Source organism: Convolutriloba macropyga, chromosome 7 (assembly GCF_964194025.1).
Source record: "Convolutriloba macropyga chromosome 7, txConMacr16.3, whole genome shotgun sequence".
Classification (NCBI taxonomy): domain Eukaryota; kingdom Metazoa; phylum Xenacoelomorpha; order Acoela; family Convolutidae; genus Convolutriloba; species Convolutriloba macropyga.
The window spans coordinates 1,954,935-1,972,358 of NC_134474.1; the positions used below are offsets into that span (position 1 = coordinate 1,954,935).

At 34.6% G+C, this 17,424-nt stretch overlaps 1 protein-coding gene across 1 annotated transcript; it reads left to right on the top strand.

The window, feature by feature from the left end:
• Positions 1-2,793: 2,793 nt before the first annotated feature.
• LOC142342036 (putative caffeoyl-CoA O-methyltransferase 1) lies at positions 2,794-12,336 on the top strand. Its single transcript, XM_075393206.1, has 5 exons — positions 2,794-2,910; positions 3,237-3,393; positions 8,400-8,514; positions 11,332-11,540; positions 11,870-12,336. The coding sequence occupies exons 2-5, from the start codon at positions 3,250-3,252 to the stop codon at positions 12,080-12,082; spliced, it is 681 nt and encodes a 226-aa protein (XP_075249321.1). The 5' UTR covers positions 2,794-2,910; positions 3,237-3,249; the 3' UTR covers positions 12,083-12,336.
• Positions 12,337-17,424: the final 5,088 nt, after the last annotated feature.

A 17,424-nucleotide genomic window follows, 5' to 3' on the forward strand; every position in this document is an offset into this window, starting at 1 on the left:
TACAAGATTTCAAAATTTAAAAAAAAACTTTGGATATTTTCGTATTCTTGAATACTTTTGAACTCTTATCACTTTATCCAACTGTTATGCACATTATCAAAGTTTTATTCTATTCCCGTTGGCTTGGAGGAAACATTCAGTGGATCACCGATAAAGTATTCAGAGAAAAGCTATCGGTTTAAAGGGATTCGAAATTTTCTTCTCGCACTTCTCTACTGAATTTTTGGTTTTTGACTGATTTTGTGGTTGTTTTCCTAGTGATAAGATTTTATATGATCTCCTTTTGATTATTTATGCTTGACAAACATTTTTTTCTGCCATCGTGTCATTTCTGAGCGCAGTTAAAGACCTCCTTTAAAAGCTTTTGAGTTTAATGGCTGTTAAGACTTTAAATAAATTTTTTCGAAACTCTCTTGGGACAATAACTGATCCTAAGCTTTTTTCGTAGACTGTTAGTGTCAATTTTAGTACTTACAAGATTTTTTTTGAAATTCTAATGCAGCCAAAAATAATCTGGTTAGCGGTTTTACCTTCTACCTATTAGTTTTTAAAACTTCAATGCCACTAGTATTCATATTTTTTTTAAATTTTTGGATACTTTTTCATATTTTTGGATCACTTTGAAATTATTCTAATACTGATAGTTCCCATTATTTTAGGGAAGACGTTCAGTGGATTACATATAAAGTTTTCAGAGAAAAACTTGTGATTTAATTGCTTGGACACTTTCTTCTGGCACTTTTTTACTGAATTTCTGGTTGTTGTCTGTCTTTGTTGTTGTTCTCATCTTCAATAACTTGTTGTAAGGTTTTATTGACCAAATACAAAGGGCCAACAAACTTGTTGTCCCTTGGAGGCATAATTTAGCGTATTTAGCGGATTATTTTGAATGCTAATGAAAATAATGGCGTTGATACTATGTGTTTTCTCAAAAATTGTGGTGGTTCTAATGTTTTTGTTCACATTTGATTTTTTGAAACTAAATTGATAAAGAAACAAAACTCCCATTGCTGCTAAAAATTGAACATAGAAAAGTTTGTAGTGAAAAAATCATTTTTTAATGCCTTCGACTTTTTTCTTGCTCAACTTTTTTCCTGAAATTGTTGTTTTGGCATGTTTTTTTCTTTAGGGAGCCGTCTCTTAGGCTTGTAATTGGGAATTGAATTATTGAATAATTTTGCCTGAATCAATTAGTCAGTTTATAGCCTTTATTATTAAAGTTTATGATATACATTTTCAAACATTTTTCAATCTTTTCAATTTTTGTTGTTCTTTTGGTCAAATTTTAACTTATTTTCATCAATGAGAAGGCACATCCAATTTCTTGCATTCCAAAAAATAACATGTCTACTGATATTATTTGTCACCGATGCTTTGTTTGTTGGAAAGTATGCGTTTTTATAAACGTTTTTTGAGTGGTCATTTATTGCGCTTCTTTTTCTCTTCTTTCAGAACAATCGCGCAGTAACAGATCCCAATGGTTTACAAATGTGGCCCAAATAAACTTATTCAATCTCTCAGTATAATTCCTGTAGCTGAATTAGTAGAGATGAGAATTGAATGAAAAATACATTATATTCAGATAATAGCTAATGACTTTAATAGTAGCAATAGTTTGTGTTTTCGCAAACTGTTTCTAACTTTTTAGGTTTTTCTTTAGTTCGCTTCTAAGGCTTAACCTACCCAATAACAAGGCCTTTTGGTTTTGTAGTATATTTTTAGTAATTTATCATGGATTATTTATTAAAAGCTAATGATTTTTAAGACTTTTGAAATTTCTTGGTTTAAAAAATGTTGATTAATTTTTGAATTTCGCCGCATTGATCGTTCTCTTTGTTGACTTATAACATAGTCTCATTAAGAAAATTTTTCGTCAGCTTTGTAGTTAGGGGAAATTAAATTTGAGCAATTAAAGTTTTATCTGACTGCATTTTGACGTTGTTACTATGTGCTTTAAAATTAGATATTCAGTTTTAATTTTGCTGATCTTTTTGGTAGTTTTTTGTCTCGCAGTCTCTTTAAGGTCAGATCTCAGTGGCGCTGTAATAAGGCATAGCATTATGTAATTCAATTAGTAGATAGGTTGTGCAACGATTGTTTTAAACTCAAACATCTGTTTTTGTTATTTCTTCATTTGGTCGATAATTAAGTCAAAAATGTAGACGAGCACGGGTCGGAACATCATGTGTGAACGCACATAAACCAGCCGCCTTGTTATAGTTAACATTCGTTGCTGATGCAAATAACCAAAAAGTTCAAATACGCTATTATCAATCTCATTAGAGTAGCCGACCGTCAATCCACGCAGCCATACTTCTTAGCACCCCGGAGGATTCAGAGGGGAATTTGCGGTCAAGCCGCAACACACGGCCATCATTTAAGCTGTTTTTGTCTTTTTCTTTTTTGCTAATTTTCGTTTTTTTTTTGCTTCAGTTTACTGCGTCACGCATGCTAGGCGTGTATGTAGGAAATTAATTGTCAAAATGGATATAAATCAAAAATAATTTTTATGTTAAAGTTTTGATTTTTGATTTTTAAAAAAAAATAAAATTTAATATTTAAACTTGAAATAGTGAGTAGAATAAATAAAACATTTTCTTTTCCTTCTTTCATTCGGGCATTATCTCGTCCGCCCCAATCAGCTGTGGATGTTTAATATAAATATTGCGTCGGTTACTCAAAATTTCTGCCAACAACGATGATGCAAAATGAATTAGTACATTTTTTAGGAGTTTTAACGCAAATAGACAAACAAAATATGCGTAAAAAGCATGAAAACATATAGAGCACACAAAAAAGTGTAACGCTTTAATATACATAACACACATATGACGCATTGAAAACTGAAAAAAACACACACAGCACATTAGAAAGGCCTTGCGTTTGTTCAGTTTATTTTGCGTGGTACAGGTAAGCATTTTTGATATCACCATTTTATTATTACATTCTGTTTGCTGATAAAAGTTTACCTCAAAAACGGATCACAAATGTCGCACAAAGTAGCCAGTCGTTGGGTAGTTTTTTAACAGGTTTTTACACGATAGAACATACTCAAGCCCTACCACTGAGCGTTATAAACATGGTCAGGTTATGTCTTTTTTTGGTCGTGTTCTCACCAGAATTCTGAATTTTGAAGCCGCTTTTTTAAATCAGGAAACCAAGTTTTTCAAACAGTTATAATTTTCTTAACACCTTTATCTTTATTTGTTATTTACACTTGTTTATTTCTTTATCAGATCATTCATCGCGATGGAAAAGACAACAAAAGCAAATCGAAACGTGGAAAGATTCCGATACGTGAACAAACTGGTTATTCAGCCCCGGCTGAAGTCATTGCATCCTGCTCTAACTGAACTGATTGACGTCACTGCTCGACATCCTAGAGAAAAAATGGTCAGTTGAGATGTTTTCATGATTTACATCACTGGTCGAGGTTTTATGGGTTTTCACGTAAAAATTATGTATACATTTGAGTTCATTGCGTTGAAACTATATATCAATTGCTGGTAAAGCACTTCCCATGTCGAAGTGTCCATACCAATTTGACCTTTAATCAGACCATCTTCAATCGCACACATGCGTACGGTTAGTTCGAATTACATGGTCAAGAAAAGTCTTCGATTCTAATCTGGAGAATGGACGGGAACTTGTCAGATGAGAGGTCACTTTGGTCTGAGACGTTTTGATCCGAGGCGGATTTGAACTCCCGGTAGTCTTGTCCGAAAAGATTTAGGGTGCTATAGTGTCTGACCACAAAAAAATTTTGTCGCATTTTTTTCCTTCAAGGTTTTTGTATTTGTTTTTGATATATGCTGTCTCCGCCATGAGGCAACAAAACTACGTGCGGCGTTCTGATCAGAGAATCTAGGGTCTGTTGGCGCAGAACAAGTGTCTCCAGCTGATAGCAATTGCCGGTGCCCAATTGAAGTGATTTTGATCTGAAACTGTAGAACCTTAGGTTTTTTATGCAAAGCTGTCAAAATTCATTTATGCAGTCAAAAAAAATAAATTAGAGGCATAATAGTTTTTTGATACTTGAGTTTTATTAGCAAGATTTTCTCAAGGTTTTTCCTCAGTTGCATATATTACTGCAAATAGAAATTTTTTCGAAACGAATATATTATAGCAGTACGTCAAAATTTGTCCGTGATTAAAACCATTTTCTGATAAGACTTTTTTGGAACGCACCTTAGTTTGATCAGAGTCAACGTCGAAATTTCGAGCGCACTTTAGTCTGATAAGAAGCGATTTTGAGCCCACACAAGTCCAATCAGGAATAAATTCTGAGTGCACAATAATCTGGTCAGGTTGGTTTTCGAGCGCACTTCAAGAGGTTTTCGAGCGCATTTCAAGCACACAAGGTTTTCGAGCGCAATTCAAGCGCACACGGAGTCTCGAGCGCAAGATAGTCAGATCAGAGTTAACTCAGTCTGGGTCGATCTGATCATAAGTCACTTTTTCTGCGACGATCTGGTCAGAACGTATGAACCTCAACCTGGGTTGTTTGCAAAAATATCTATGGTCGAATTTGTGATTGAAGTTTTTTTAAATCAGTCAAGTTAAATTGAGAAATGAGGTACCAAATGCTCTCAATTCAAAAACAAACAAATGTCAATGAATTTTCTAATTGTACCTAAAAATATTTTCCTCATAAAAATTCTACGTTAAAGGTAATTATATTTAATTTCAGATGCTTTTATTTTCTCAAATGTTTGTAATTATTGATTGATTGAAACAAGATCGTAGGCCACACGGAGGAAAATTTTATAATGGTTGTCAAAAATAGTGAAAGACTGTGCTTAATTTACATGCGTGTCTGATTTTGTTGCCCCATTTCCTTTCCGATTTCTCATGTTTGAGTCGACCCTAGTTTTGCTGGTCAGTAGTTTAGGACATTTATGATCGCACTGTAATATTATGTGACAGAAGTTCTCGAAATACAAAAAAAAACGAAAAGCACTTACTATCGGATTCCATTAAAGTATTAGGAGAAATTAATGATTGTTCAAGAATGTATAATTATAAAGAACATTGATATTGTTAATTTTAAAAGATCTTACTTCCACTACAAAATTGATGAATGGAAATTACGTAATAATGATTAGACAAATTAGAAATCCCAAAATCTGAAATAGGAAAAGGAAAAATAAATCCAGACCGGAAAAAAAAATTGGATTTTTGTCGAAAGAATTTGCTCAATAGAAAATTAGTTTCTCGCTTTATCCGAATAATATTAATAGTTTTTTAGTCAGAAACCAAAAAATTAATTTAACTATCAAAATGCGTTGCAGCCATTGAAGTTTAACTAATTGTGAATAAAAAATTAGGTCAAATCATTTTTTCAAATTTATTTAAATAAGATTGATTTCAAATTCAAACTGCTGAGGGTTTTCAGTGGAGTTCTAAAGTTTTCTTTGTCGTTGAACTCCCCGTAAACAGAGCATTCAGAGCAATTGTTAAGTGTTTCTTTAAAAACTGGGTTGCTATTTATTTGAGCCCGAGGTAGACTTACCTCTGATTCTTTTTGTCTGTTACCAACCGATTCAGTCTTATGATGAAAACAAAACACTGAAACATCACTTCAGTAAATTACACTTTAATTTACACCGGAGTCATATAAGTTCGCATGATACAACTCTCTAAGTAAAATTGAAAGAAAACGTTTGAGAATTTTCTATTTTTCACTCATCGGAGGCTTCCGAGTATCTGAATAGTCTATTTAACGAAATAGCTTTTCATTCAATGCAGTTTTTTTCAGTTCTGCGCAGCAATCACCGTAAAGTTAATATTACACATAAGGAAGTCACAATACGACAAAAGATAAGAACAAGAGCTGAAATCCACTAAACGCTTGGGCAATAAAATGGTCGAACTGGCGGCTACTGCTCGTTACTAAAAACATCCGATTTTCCTGGCAAGAAATATGAAACAACTTAGGGATACCTTCTGTTTCACCGGCCCATTTTTTTATGATCTCCCTAACAAAGTACGTGTTTTCAGGCTTGTTACTATATGAAAATTAGCACTTGCTCACAGGGGCGTAAAGTCTGTATGTCTTTTGCATTAATTTGTTATTAATGCAAATTAATGCAAATTAATGCGAATTAAATAATACTATCTTATGCTCCAGCTTAAGATAGTAAGTTTACTCAAAACTGTTATTGTTTTTCAAAAAAAAACAACTATATACATTTGTTCTCAGGCCAGCTGTTTTTTCATATTCCGTGTTGCAAGAAGCGTCGTTTTTTGTCGATTTCGATTTTATATTCGAACTGCCGAATATTCTTTTTGATCGGCAATTGACGTAAGAAGTGTGTAAATTTTCGTCGTTTTGTTGGCATCCGGCGTTATTTGTATATAGGTATCTTACGTATAAAAACCGACAAAAACAAAAACGACAAAAAATACATAAGTTCCTGATCGGTTTTGGCGAAGAAACACCGACGAAAACCGACTATTCTTGTGTTTACATCCGACAGAATTCTCACCACGGGCACACATAAATGAAAATAAAATATGCATTTTGCCATTCACCTGCCCCCAACTCAATTGTCATATAACAATCACGCTGCTCAAGTGCTTTTCTAAATTTAAACTTCCGACATAACCGCACATAATTTAGAAATGGCAAGGATCAAAAACGCTCCAAAATTTCGTTGCTAAGGTTATGCGTGATCAAAACTGTTTTAAAACAATTTTTTTCGATCGTGCTATTCGCTAATTTGCGTACGGCAATCGTTATAACGGGAAAGACTAACAGTCCATGCGACATTACGGAAGTCTATATTGCGTCGTATCATTAGTTTCAAAGTCGCTTTTGTTTTGTGAAATACAAATCACGATTGACTATAAATTTCTACTTTTTATGACTGATTTGAACAATGGTCTCTAGTTGTATACTAACGTAAAGACTTTCAGATACATTTTTTCATACTGAATCAATGTTTTTTTCTTTTAGAAGTATTATGATCTAGAATTGCAAAAAACATTTTTCGGTCTACAAAAAGCCAGCTCCTTAATAAAGGTTCTATAATAATCGAATAGCTCTGACTCCTAAAAATTTAAATTTGGCCATTAGGGGGTCTTTTCAGTGAAAATTTGAAAGCAAAAACAAAGAAATTTAGCAAGTATTTGAAAGAAAGTAAATTTGGCCATTAGAGGGGTTTTCCAGTGAAAAATTTGAAAGCAAAAACAAAGAAATTTAGCAAACAATGCTAAAAATTTTTCAAGAATATAGATAATCCACCGCAAGAAAAACTGAAAGAGGAAAAAAATGAACTGCTCAAAAATTGATTCATGATCAAGATGGATTCAGTTTGAAGCATTTTTTTATCACGGCTGCCGTAGAGAGACCAAGCGCTCCAAAATTGAAAAAAAAATTGGAAGTCGAGAAATTTCGTCTTTACTATTAAAGCAATAGTTTTAATATTTTACAAAAAAATCTTCCCCAATATCTACCAAAAAGAACCTTCTACTCATATTAAAAAGCGTAATAGGAGAAATTAAACATTCAATGAAATCTTTTTGAGTGAAATCTTTTTTTGAACACAAAATAATTTTTTTTGAAGTTTATTTCGATATGTTTCGAAGAGCTGATACTCACAAAACACATAGGCAAAAAATTGTTTGGACTGGCAAAAAATGCTTGCGCAGAATTCCATATTTCTTTCCCAAATCTACTAACTCAAGCAATAGATTTGACTACGGATTCATGCCGCGGATCCAAGTTTCAAATTCAGACAAGCATTAGCAATACAATCGCTAATCTATCGAGTCAGATATCACAGACTGTCCATTTTTACACCGCTCCTAGTTTTAACAGAATACAGCTCCCCTTTATATCCCCTTCTCAAGTCCTTTTTGAATTCCAATGTAATATCGTGGCAATGGGAGTGTATAAATAGACGTGAATGAATAGAAGTAACTAAAGTAAAAAAAAAGGAGGCCTCAATTACTAATTTTGTGAGAATAGTGAAATTTCTCAGCGATAAGTGCAATGTTCTCTTCCTTACGTTTTGTAGATTCTCTGTTTTTGTAAAATCGTTTGATATTATGAAGTCATTCCATGATTTTGCTGCAGTTGCGAAAAAAAAACAATTTCTTAAGTAGTTAGTTTGATATTTGAGTCCAAAATGAATCTTTCTCGAGCGCTTGTTTTGGTGATATTTGATTGTTGGAAAATTCAGATTATGAAAAGCAGGGAGTCTTTTTGAGAATATTTTGAATAAAAACAATGTTTCTTTCTTTCTCAGGAGATACTCGATCTCCTGAAAATGATCGCTTGAAAACTTAATCTGAGTTAAGCTTAAGCAAGCTACCACCGAAGCCAAGTGCTTGCCAGTCGATTGGCAGCACTTAACCCGATGTTAGGCTGTTAATATTGTTTGATTTCTGTTTAGGCTTCAACTGCAGACCAACTTGTCCTGTATCAGAGCCTGACTTTCATGATGAATGCCAAAAAGATACTGGACTGTGGAACATTAACTGGTCTTAGTGCACTGTCATTTGCTCTAGGTAATTTATCCTTTTTCATCGTCTACTCACTTCAAAAATCTACTGTCTGGGTCATTACTGACTAAAATGTGAGTCGAACAAACTTGTTAAATTGGAGCAGCCTTCCTTGAAAATTTATGTCGTGCATAGTCTGTTGATGCCATTTTTTGTTTGAGTATTGTCTTTCCATAAGTCGACTCCGAATCCTTACATTAGTCTTTCAAATAGGAAGATAGCATAACTACCATAAAAAGTCTTAATTTAATTGTTCCTAGCAAAATTTATAGCTTCGAACAATCAGATTTGATCAATCGCATTTTCTATTTTATCGACCCTACTAATTAAACCAAGGAAAACACAAATCATGATATGTAGAGAGCAAGTTGAGTTTCCGGATGAATTTTGTCATATTTCATTTATGTTCACGCAGACCATATTCTAAGCTCTGAATAATGTTTGGTCTCAGATCGCACAAAAATTTGATCAAATTTGAATTCATCATTAGCTGCTATAAATTATCTTTAGGGAAGCGTATAGACAATAAACTACTGATCATAGGCTGCGAAAGTTTTATAGCCGAACTAAAAAGTTCGCCCTATTTAACTGAACAAATTTAATTTCATAGTTTAATCATATTAGGAAAGTTGGTCGTTTAACCAACATAAGGAGGGACAAAAATTCACGGGTCGCATTTTTAAAAGAATAGTGTAAGGTTGTAAACAGTCTATTAAAAGTCATATCCGGATTGTCGAATGAATTGTATTGTGACGTCTGTCATAACTTACATCAGTGAATATATCAGGGAAACATCAGTGAATTCCAAGAATTTATATAAGAAATCGTGACACAGAGTTTTATAATTTGGTGTAAAGAACTCGTAGTAGTTTTTGGAGGACACCTTAAGAACCCAACATTTGTAAGAATTCCAGAAGACCCCGTGACTAAGAACGCATCTTACGATAATATAGGTTATGTGACATTTTACTTAATTCCAGTGTGAGCAATGCCATTATACCCAACCTGCCAATTTACGCAATAGCAGTAAGCCCAAGTCCATGTTACTCATCGCCAAATAATCCAATGCAGATTTTTTTGTTCAATAACCCGATTATAAATTAGCAGTCGTTATTACAAGGATGTTATAGTAAGTGGATAAATGTAATCCCATAACTTGCGTCAATTAAAATCTGGAACGTGAGTCGTGGGGTGCAATCACATGCACTCACTAAGCGGGGGGGGGGGGAGGTACAAATGGAAAAGATCCAATAACATTAGAACCCAACTTCGTAAGAACCCACGACGTATGAACCCAACTTTTTCTAGGAAATATTTTTAAAACTTCGATCCAATAACCCACGACGTAAGAACAAACTTTTTCGTAGAAATAATATTTAACCTACAACTTAACAAAAACCCAACTTTTCCTTAATAATATCGAAACAACTCACGACCTGAGAACCATTTTTTGTCGTAAAAATATTGTAAAAAATGACCATTTACTTACCCAACTTTTGTCGTAAAAAAATTTCCTCATTTATTTGAAGACAGTTTTCACTAATAATGACGCACCGCACTTTCAATCTGGACTAGATCAACATTTGACAAACTGCTGCCCCCTTTCGCAAAAGGTGGGCCTATTTTTGAATAGAAATTAAGCGAAATATTTAATAACCAATCCGAGACGACCATTAACTTTCTACGCATGCTCATACTATGTTAAATTGAATAGAACAAAAAACACAGTGGTATAGCAACTAGTCGAACAGGAATACAAAGCCAAAAGAATTTCCGACTGGGGGGTCGGTGGCGCGATAACCAACCAGCAATTTTCGGATTACATTCCAAAGCGCATGAGAGGCATGGCCATGAACAGCGGTCCGCAATTGCGCTTAAAGTAATATTCGGCTATCTCAACCATAGGCCGAGTAATATTGTGGTAAAGTATAGCACAGAAGGGGTGGCGATTCTCTACTACGTACCAAAAAGGGGGCAATTGTTGAAAAGATCCATCACCGCTACCAATAGAACGCAGTGAAACTAAAAATTTAACATAAACTAAAAACCGCAAATCTTACAATAATTCTCAGCAAAAATTTATGCAGTGATTTTTACAGCCCAGGTTGAGGTCCAGAGCCAAATTTTCGTCTGATCAGACTTTCCAGACCAAAATTATCTCTGATCGGACTTTCCAGCTCTGATTAGACTTTCCAGGCACAAAGGGTCTCTGATCAGACCATCTTCAGACCATGGTCCAAACTCAAATTGAGACCATTGCCCAGACCTTACTCAGACTATAAACAGACTCAAGTGCGCTCGAAGCATTTATGGTCAGACCCAGTTGCCCTTGCAGCCATGTATGATCCCAAGTCAAACCTAGGTGACTTGACATAAAATGTGCGGTTTTTAGCGTTGAAATTAAGAATAGCAATTCTCACAACCTTTCACCGCATTCACCGCAACTGTTACAATTTTCGGCAGCTTTTAGCGTTGACACCTCGACCATTTAATTGGTTTATATTAAGCGCATTTTCCACTCAGCTGTATTTTCCCATAATATCCCCTCCACCAGCTTCACCCTAGTGATCTCTTGAGTACAGCAAATATACCATAAAGCGGCGATAATTTCCCGAGGGTGGCGTTAATGGGAATAGCATGCTTTCTTTCGGATAGGATTCACTGCACTATAAAGGTGTATGTTAAACCATTACTGATGTGGTCAAATTCTCTTGAAGATAAAAAGCAAGCGATGAATTTCTGTTGTCGCTTCATCGAAACCTAATTTTGACTAATATCTTAGCTTCCCAAGTTTGAGTTTAGAAGAAATATGTTTCGGTTTAGGGTGTGGTGACGATGGTCACGTGTACACAATAGACGTTAACGAAGAGTACGTCTCAGTTGGGAAAGAGTTCTGGGAGAAGGCGGGAGTGGCCAATAAAATCACTTCCATTATCAAGTCAGCTGACGAGGCCACAGAAGAGATGTTGAAAGATCACGAGGGGACATTCGACATCGCATACTTGGATATCCCGAAGCAGTATTACGAAGCGGTTAGTGTAGTAACACCGCAGCTGCGGGTCTGCGGGTCCCAAGCCTGGAATGAAAGGGGGGTGGTCAAAACACAAAAATTTATGGGAAAAATCAGTTTTTAACTGGTCTAGAGAGTTTTCCAAGAGTTGTCATGCCATTTTCTTATTTTAGGTAACCTATCAATCTTGAAATCGGAGTACGGCCTTACTACTGGGCACAGAAAGTTTAACAAGTTCTTAGTACAGTTTTTTCTATCTAAGTCATATTCGCTGCCGTAAGTTTTCCAAGTTAGGGCAACTTGGGAATTGATCGTAACAATTTTTAGAGAGATAATCAGAGTCTACTTCAGGTGTACGAGAACCTAGTTCCACTTCTGAGACCGAGAGGCCTTCTACTAGTTGACAACATATTCTTCAACTACGCTGTTTTGGAAGACGAGTCCAATTATGACACAATGACAGCACATGTGGCAAATTTCAACAAACGAATCAGTTCAGACGAAAGAATGTTGCATAATTTCATTGATATTGGGGACGGGCTGGCTATGGCTGCCAAGAAATGATAGTTTTCCAAGAAAACGGCTATATAACTTACGCTATCAGAGCCCAAAGACATGGGTTAAAGGTCTATTATGACTGTTTGATTTTACATTGAATTGTAATTTTGTTCACACTAAGTAGTAATTCAACTCAGGTATAATGTGAGAGCCAAAAAAAATCCCACCAGCAACAATTATGGTATATATGTGAAATAAATTATTGCCTTTGTACACAGGTCAGACAATTTGTGCAGCAAATAGATTTTCTGTTTTCATTATTTTCAACATTTCATATATTCCAATTGAGGATTGCTTGACCTTGAAAAGTTGAACAAAAAAATTCCCCATAAGTTGTCCACAGAAGGTAATCTCACCTCAGAGTCCACATGTAATTAAAAATGAATGTTGAATTTGGGGGTGCAATCACAGCTTCTTGTTAAAATTTGCTACCGACTCGGTGATGAAATAACATTCTAAGATATAACCCTAGACGAATTAGGACGGTTATTTGCTAAGATCTTGCAAACTTCTTGCAAACAACGGTTATCTGCTAAGACGCAAGATTGCAACGATTATCTGGTAAGACACTTACAAGAATCTTACCAGATAAGCGTTTAATATCTTTTGGTTAAAGCACACAAAAAAAGACTGTGTTTTCCACCCTATTGGAAAACACAACAGAAAAATAGGTATCACCGCGAAAAACATTGAAACACAAATTGAGCTAACTAAAAAACATTGCTGTTTGTCAGCATGGCTAACATTCAAAATCATTATGCGCTCAATTTACAAACTCCGCAGCCACATTTTGCTTTCATTAAATAAACAACGCCTGGCTTCTTATCATTTGTTTTATTTGTCGCTTCGAAAAAAGCACAAAATCAAATTTGCACCAAAAAATTTATGAGAAGCAAATTACATCACAAATGAGTTAACAATCCAATTTTAATTCTGGAGTCCAAAGATTTTCGGATAATTTCCATGGAAATATAATTTCATTTGTTTTTTTTTTGTTGATTCGAGATTTCTAAAATTTCTTGTCCTACAAACATTTTTAATAGAATTTATTAATTTTACAAACCAAGATGTTTGATTTTATAAATTTTGATTGTTCATCTGATATTTTCACCATTAGAAGCACCCAGATACTTTCACCCATTAGAAGCACGAAACTTGAAATTCTTGCTTATATTTGTGTATTGAAAAACATTTTTGAAACCTCATAGGGGAAGAGTATGTAACAGATCACTACTTTCAGCAGTTTAATTTAGAAATGACTTTTTTGGATTGTTTCATTTCTTTAGCTTTGTTACCTTTCCTTATTACTATAATGTCAAAATTCTTTTAAGGAAAGAGCAATTGGACAACAGAGAACAGCAAAAAAATCTAAGCCGAAACATGCATGCATCCCCCCCAGTAACCCTAGGAAGCCAAAGCATAAAAGGGCCGCAGGTAAGGCGAGCAAAGCATTTAGCAAAGCAGCCAAAAAAAGAAAAAAAGTAACCCTGGGAAGCCAAAGCATAAAAGGGCCGCAGGTAAGGCGAGCAAAGCATTTAGCAAAACAGCCAAAAAAAGAAAAAAAGTAACCCTGGGAAGCCAAAGCATAAAAGGGCCGCAGGTAAGGCGAGCAAAGTTTTTAGCAAAGCAGCCAAAAAAGTTTAAAAAAAAGACAGTTTTCAAGTCATTCTTGTGCAACATGTTGAGCAAATGACAAAATACAATGCTCGTTATATTTATTTAGATTTTATGCAAGGTATTCCATTTTTTAAGTGTAGCGTTTAGGTCAATTTCGTTAGTTTTCTTAAACTTTTTTGTGTACAGTCTTCACAATTTTCTCAAAATGCAAATGTGAATCGAGCTTGCTCCAAAAAATAGAGGCAAACATATCATTAAAGAAATAGATTTGAGACTCATACTTAAGCTTTGTGTAATACAGAAGCGACTCAACAACGTTTCAGAAAAAAAAACTTTTGCAGTTTAGAGCATGAAAATTGAAAACTGCCATCAAAAGTATCCATAATGCTAACAACGCGCCCAAGAAATCAAACATATTGTTTGCTTTTTCTTGGTTGTTACTTGGTTGGTACCCCCTACAAACAAAGTAATATCAAAATGGACCATCGGACCCATGACAAATTTTGTCATATGCACGTTCGAACCAAAAAAAACGTTTCTTCCCAGAATGAAAATTATACATCAAATTACTCGTAGATGATTGTTGCCAATTTTTTGTTTCAGCCAATCGCTCAAATTGTAGGCAACCGCTTCATTTATAATCTTAATGAAACACGGTTGTTAAGCATTTTTCTAGAAGGCTGTTGGCAAATGGAAACCCTAAAAAATTTTCTGTTTTCGAAAAAGTTGAATGCTAACAACCAAGAAGACGGGCGGAGGTGTTATTATTTGCATTTCAAAAAATTGAACCCTATTCTCCACGATGATCTTAATTGTTTATGGTCCTGGGAATTTATCATTTGAACTCAGAATGCAAAAAAAAGAAGTATCATACTCTGTCAAAAAAAATATTGTAAACGTGTTTGCAGGTATTTTTTGTAGGTAAGTTTGTAAACGTGTTTGCAGACCACAATCTATATTATTATACAAAATTACAAAAGTCTACATCAACCTATAATAATTGGTATGATCTTGAGCCACCCAAAATTGATAGTGCTGTAAAAAACTGGCTCTCCTCATCTCTAGTTACAACCTAAACAACCTAAACAAAAAATTGTGAAACAAACCCAGCAGTTAATTTTTTTTAAAACTGATTTTTTTTAAATACAGTTATTTTAGGGTGTGTGGTGTTAAAGCCTATAATTTTTGAAAAAAAAACTCATTTCAACCACCGTGTTCCAAAACTTTGTTTGAATGTCAGACTGGAAATGATTTTAATTTTACGGTGTGCTGACTGGAGATATATTTTGACAGAATTACAGAAATTATCACAAATCTTTAGCATAATTCAAATGAAACTTGTTATTTTAGAAAGTACAAACTAAATAAAATCAATTTCAAAAGTTTCTCTGGGAAAGGAAACAAAAAAATTTCTCCGCAATGCACAAAACATTGAAAGGAAACAAAAAAATTTCTCCGCATTGCACAAAACATTGATCACGATATTCTGAATTGAAATTGAAAACAATTTTACTACGACATAGATGGCCGAATTAAGTTTTTCGCAGAAGAAATCCTTTCAAAATTGATGAAACTTCCTCAATGTTCAATGGCTGCCTGCGCAGGTGTTCTTCTGACCATTTATAACACAGCAGCGGATAATTTGGCTCTTTCTGTCTAACGTATGTTCACTTTTGTTGAAGAGTCCTTTACTTGTGCCCTATATCGAGGAAATGTGCATATATTTGTCATATCTACAGAAACGGTTGTCAAGCAGACGTCAAAATTTAGAGGACAAATTCAATCTCACCTAAAATGTTCCTTATTCTTGAAAGTTTTTTTCCAATTGTATCTTTTCAAAAATGTCTCAAAAACTCAACACTCAGCAGCATTGTTTCCGTTCAGAACACTCAACTGGTACACAATAAGCTGTTATTCTACACAATATACTTTTAAATTCGGACAAAAATTTAGAGCAAGTTGTATTTTACTAAGATTTCCTCAAAAGTAACTGATGCGGTTGACCACTTTGTCTTCGTAAATTGTCAAGATTTGGCATCGATTAGAGTTTCGTTTACTCAAGTGCTCTCTTGTAGCTGTGGATGCCAGAGAGTCAACATCAATGGATTTTTATTGGACCAGCTACCTCTTACTATGGAGTTCTGCAAAGAAGTGTTTTAGGTCTGCTTTTGTTACAAATTCACATTGACGATAAGATTCCAGTTCCTCAGTGCAGCCAATTTTTGTTTCAATGACAAAACCAAATTATTTTGCTGTTGCGATTTTGATTTTGGAGATGTACAAAAAGACGTGACTGCGCTAAATCATGGTCTCCTTGTAATGGAATTTACTTCAATTCCAGCAAATGTCGTTACCTGCATATTACAATATTACTCCTTCACTATCTGTATCTACTGGTGTTGATGATATCGAGCGAGTACCTTGCGTGACTGATCTGGTAGTTCACTGAAGTTGAAGCACCACATTCAGACAAAGTTGTTTAAGGCAAGACGTGTCTTTGTGTACCTAAAGCATAGCGCACCCTACAATATTTCATTGTCAAATAAAATTTATTGGGGCTTTTTTTATTTTGCTACTTTTATACTGCTATCCCGCTTGGTATTCAAAAAATGACCGAGTTGAGTAAATTTGAACTCTTAAATTATCACGAACTAAAACATTGCTATGCTCATGCCAATTTTGTTCGAATTCTCAGGGTTTCAATCTCTTATTTATATGTTATCAGCTTATAGAACAAGTCCTGAGATTTTTTCTCTGCATTGTGAACAACGACTGTCCTCCATTTTTACTATTTTTATACATCAGTGGCGAAGGATGTCAGCTTGAGAGCTGGGGATCAAGAAAAGTGACTAATCTTGCACTGTAAGAGGACGTTAAGGGAGAAAAGGTTTGTATTCAGGAGCCAAAGACTAATTAATGAAGCAGCAGATGTCCTTGGACTAAAACTTTCCTTGTTTTTATTGCATTCATTTCACAGTGTGACTTTATAGGAGCAATGAAACCGAGAGACAAAATTTTGATTCCAGCAATACATGCACTTGGAAGATCCACTGTAAGTGCAGCAACTGTATAGAATAGATTTTATTTTTTATTCTGTTTTTTTTTGCTCCATGACATTCATTGTTTACAAATCATTTAGTCACTTTTGTACCCTTTCAGTACTCTTTAGTTAGTTCAAGTTTTTTACAACTACTTATACTATTTTTAAAACAAAACATTTAAGTTATGGAAGGTAAACCAGTTTTAATATGTAAATATGCACTCGCCTGACTGGTAAAGAGATTGGTAACAAAAAATTGTCAGTTTTGCTTTAATAAAGTATGGTTTTGCAATCATTTTGTCCCCTTCTCAGTAACGATGTCCGGCTTAAAATAAAGAAGTTCTCTTATCAATGAATAATAATGAAGTCACCTCTAAATAAGTCACATCTAAAACGTGATCATACATTTGTGTTTCTTCAGAGGGTGAACAAGATGATCAAGCAGCCAACACTCTTCGCCTCAAAATTTATCTTCTTCAAATTTAAACTCTGAGAGATTTAGCTTCAGTTTTTGCACCTGTTACATGTGGATGATTTCTGGAATTTCCTCTACTATAAATTGTATTGCTTTAAAAATGTTTATTCCTCTTAAAAATTTTTTTCCAATCTTTGCTCCTCTCACGTTGCTTTCAGATAGTCTTCTTGATTAGATTCGTCATAGTTGCTTTCAAGATTGGTCGCGTAACAACGA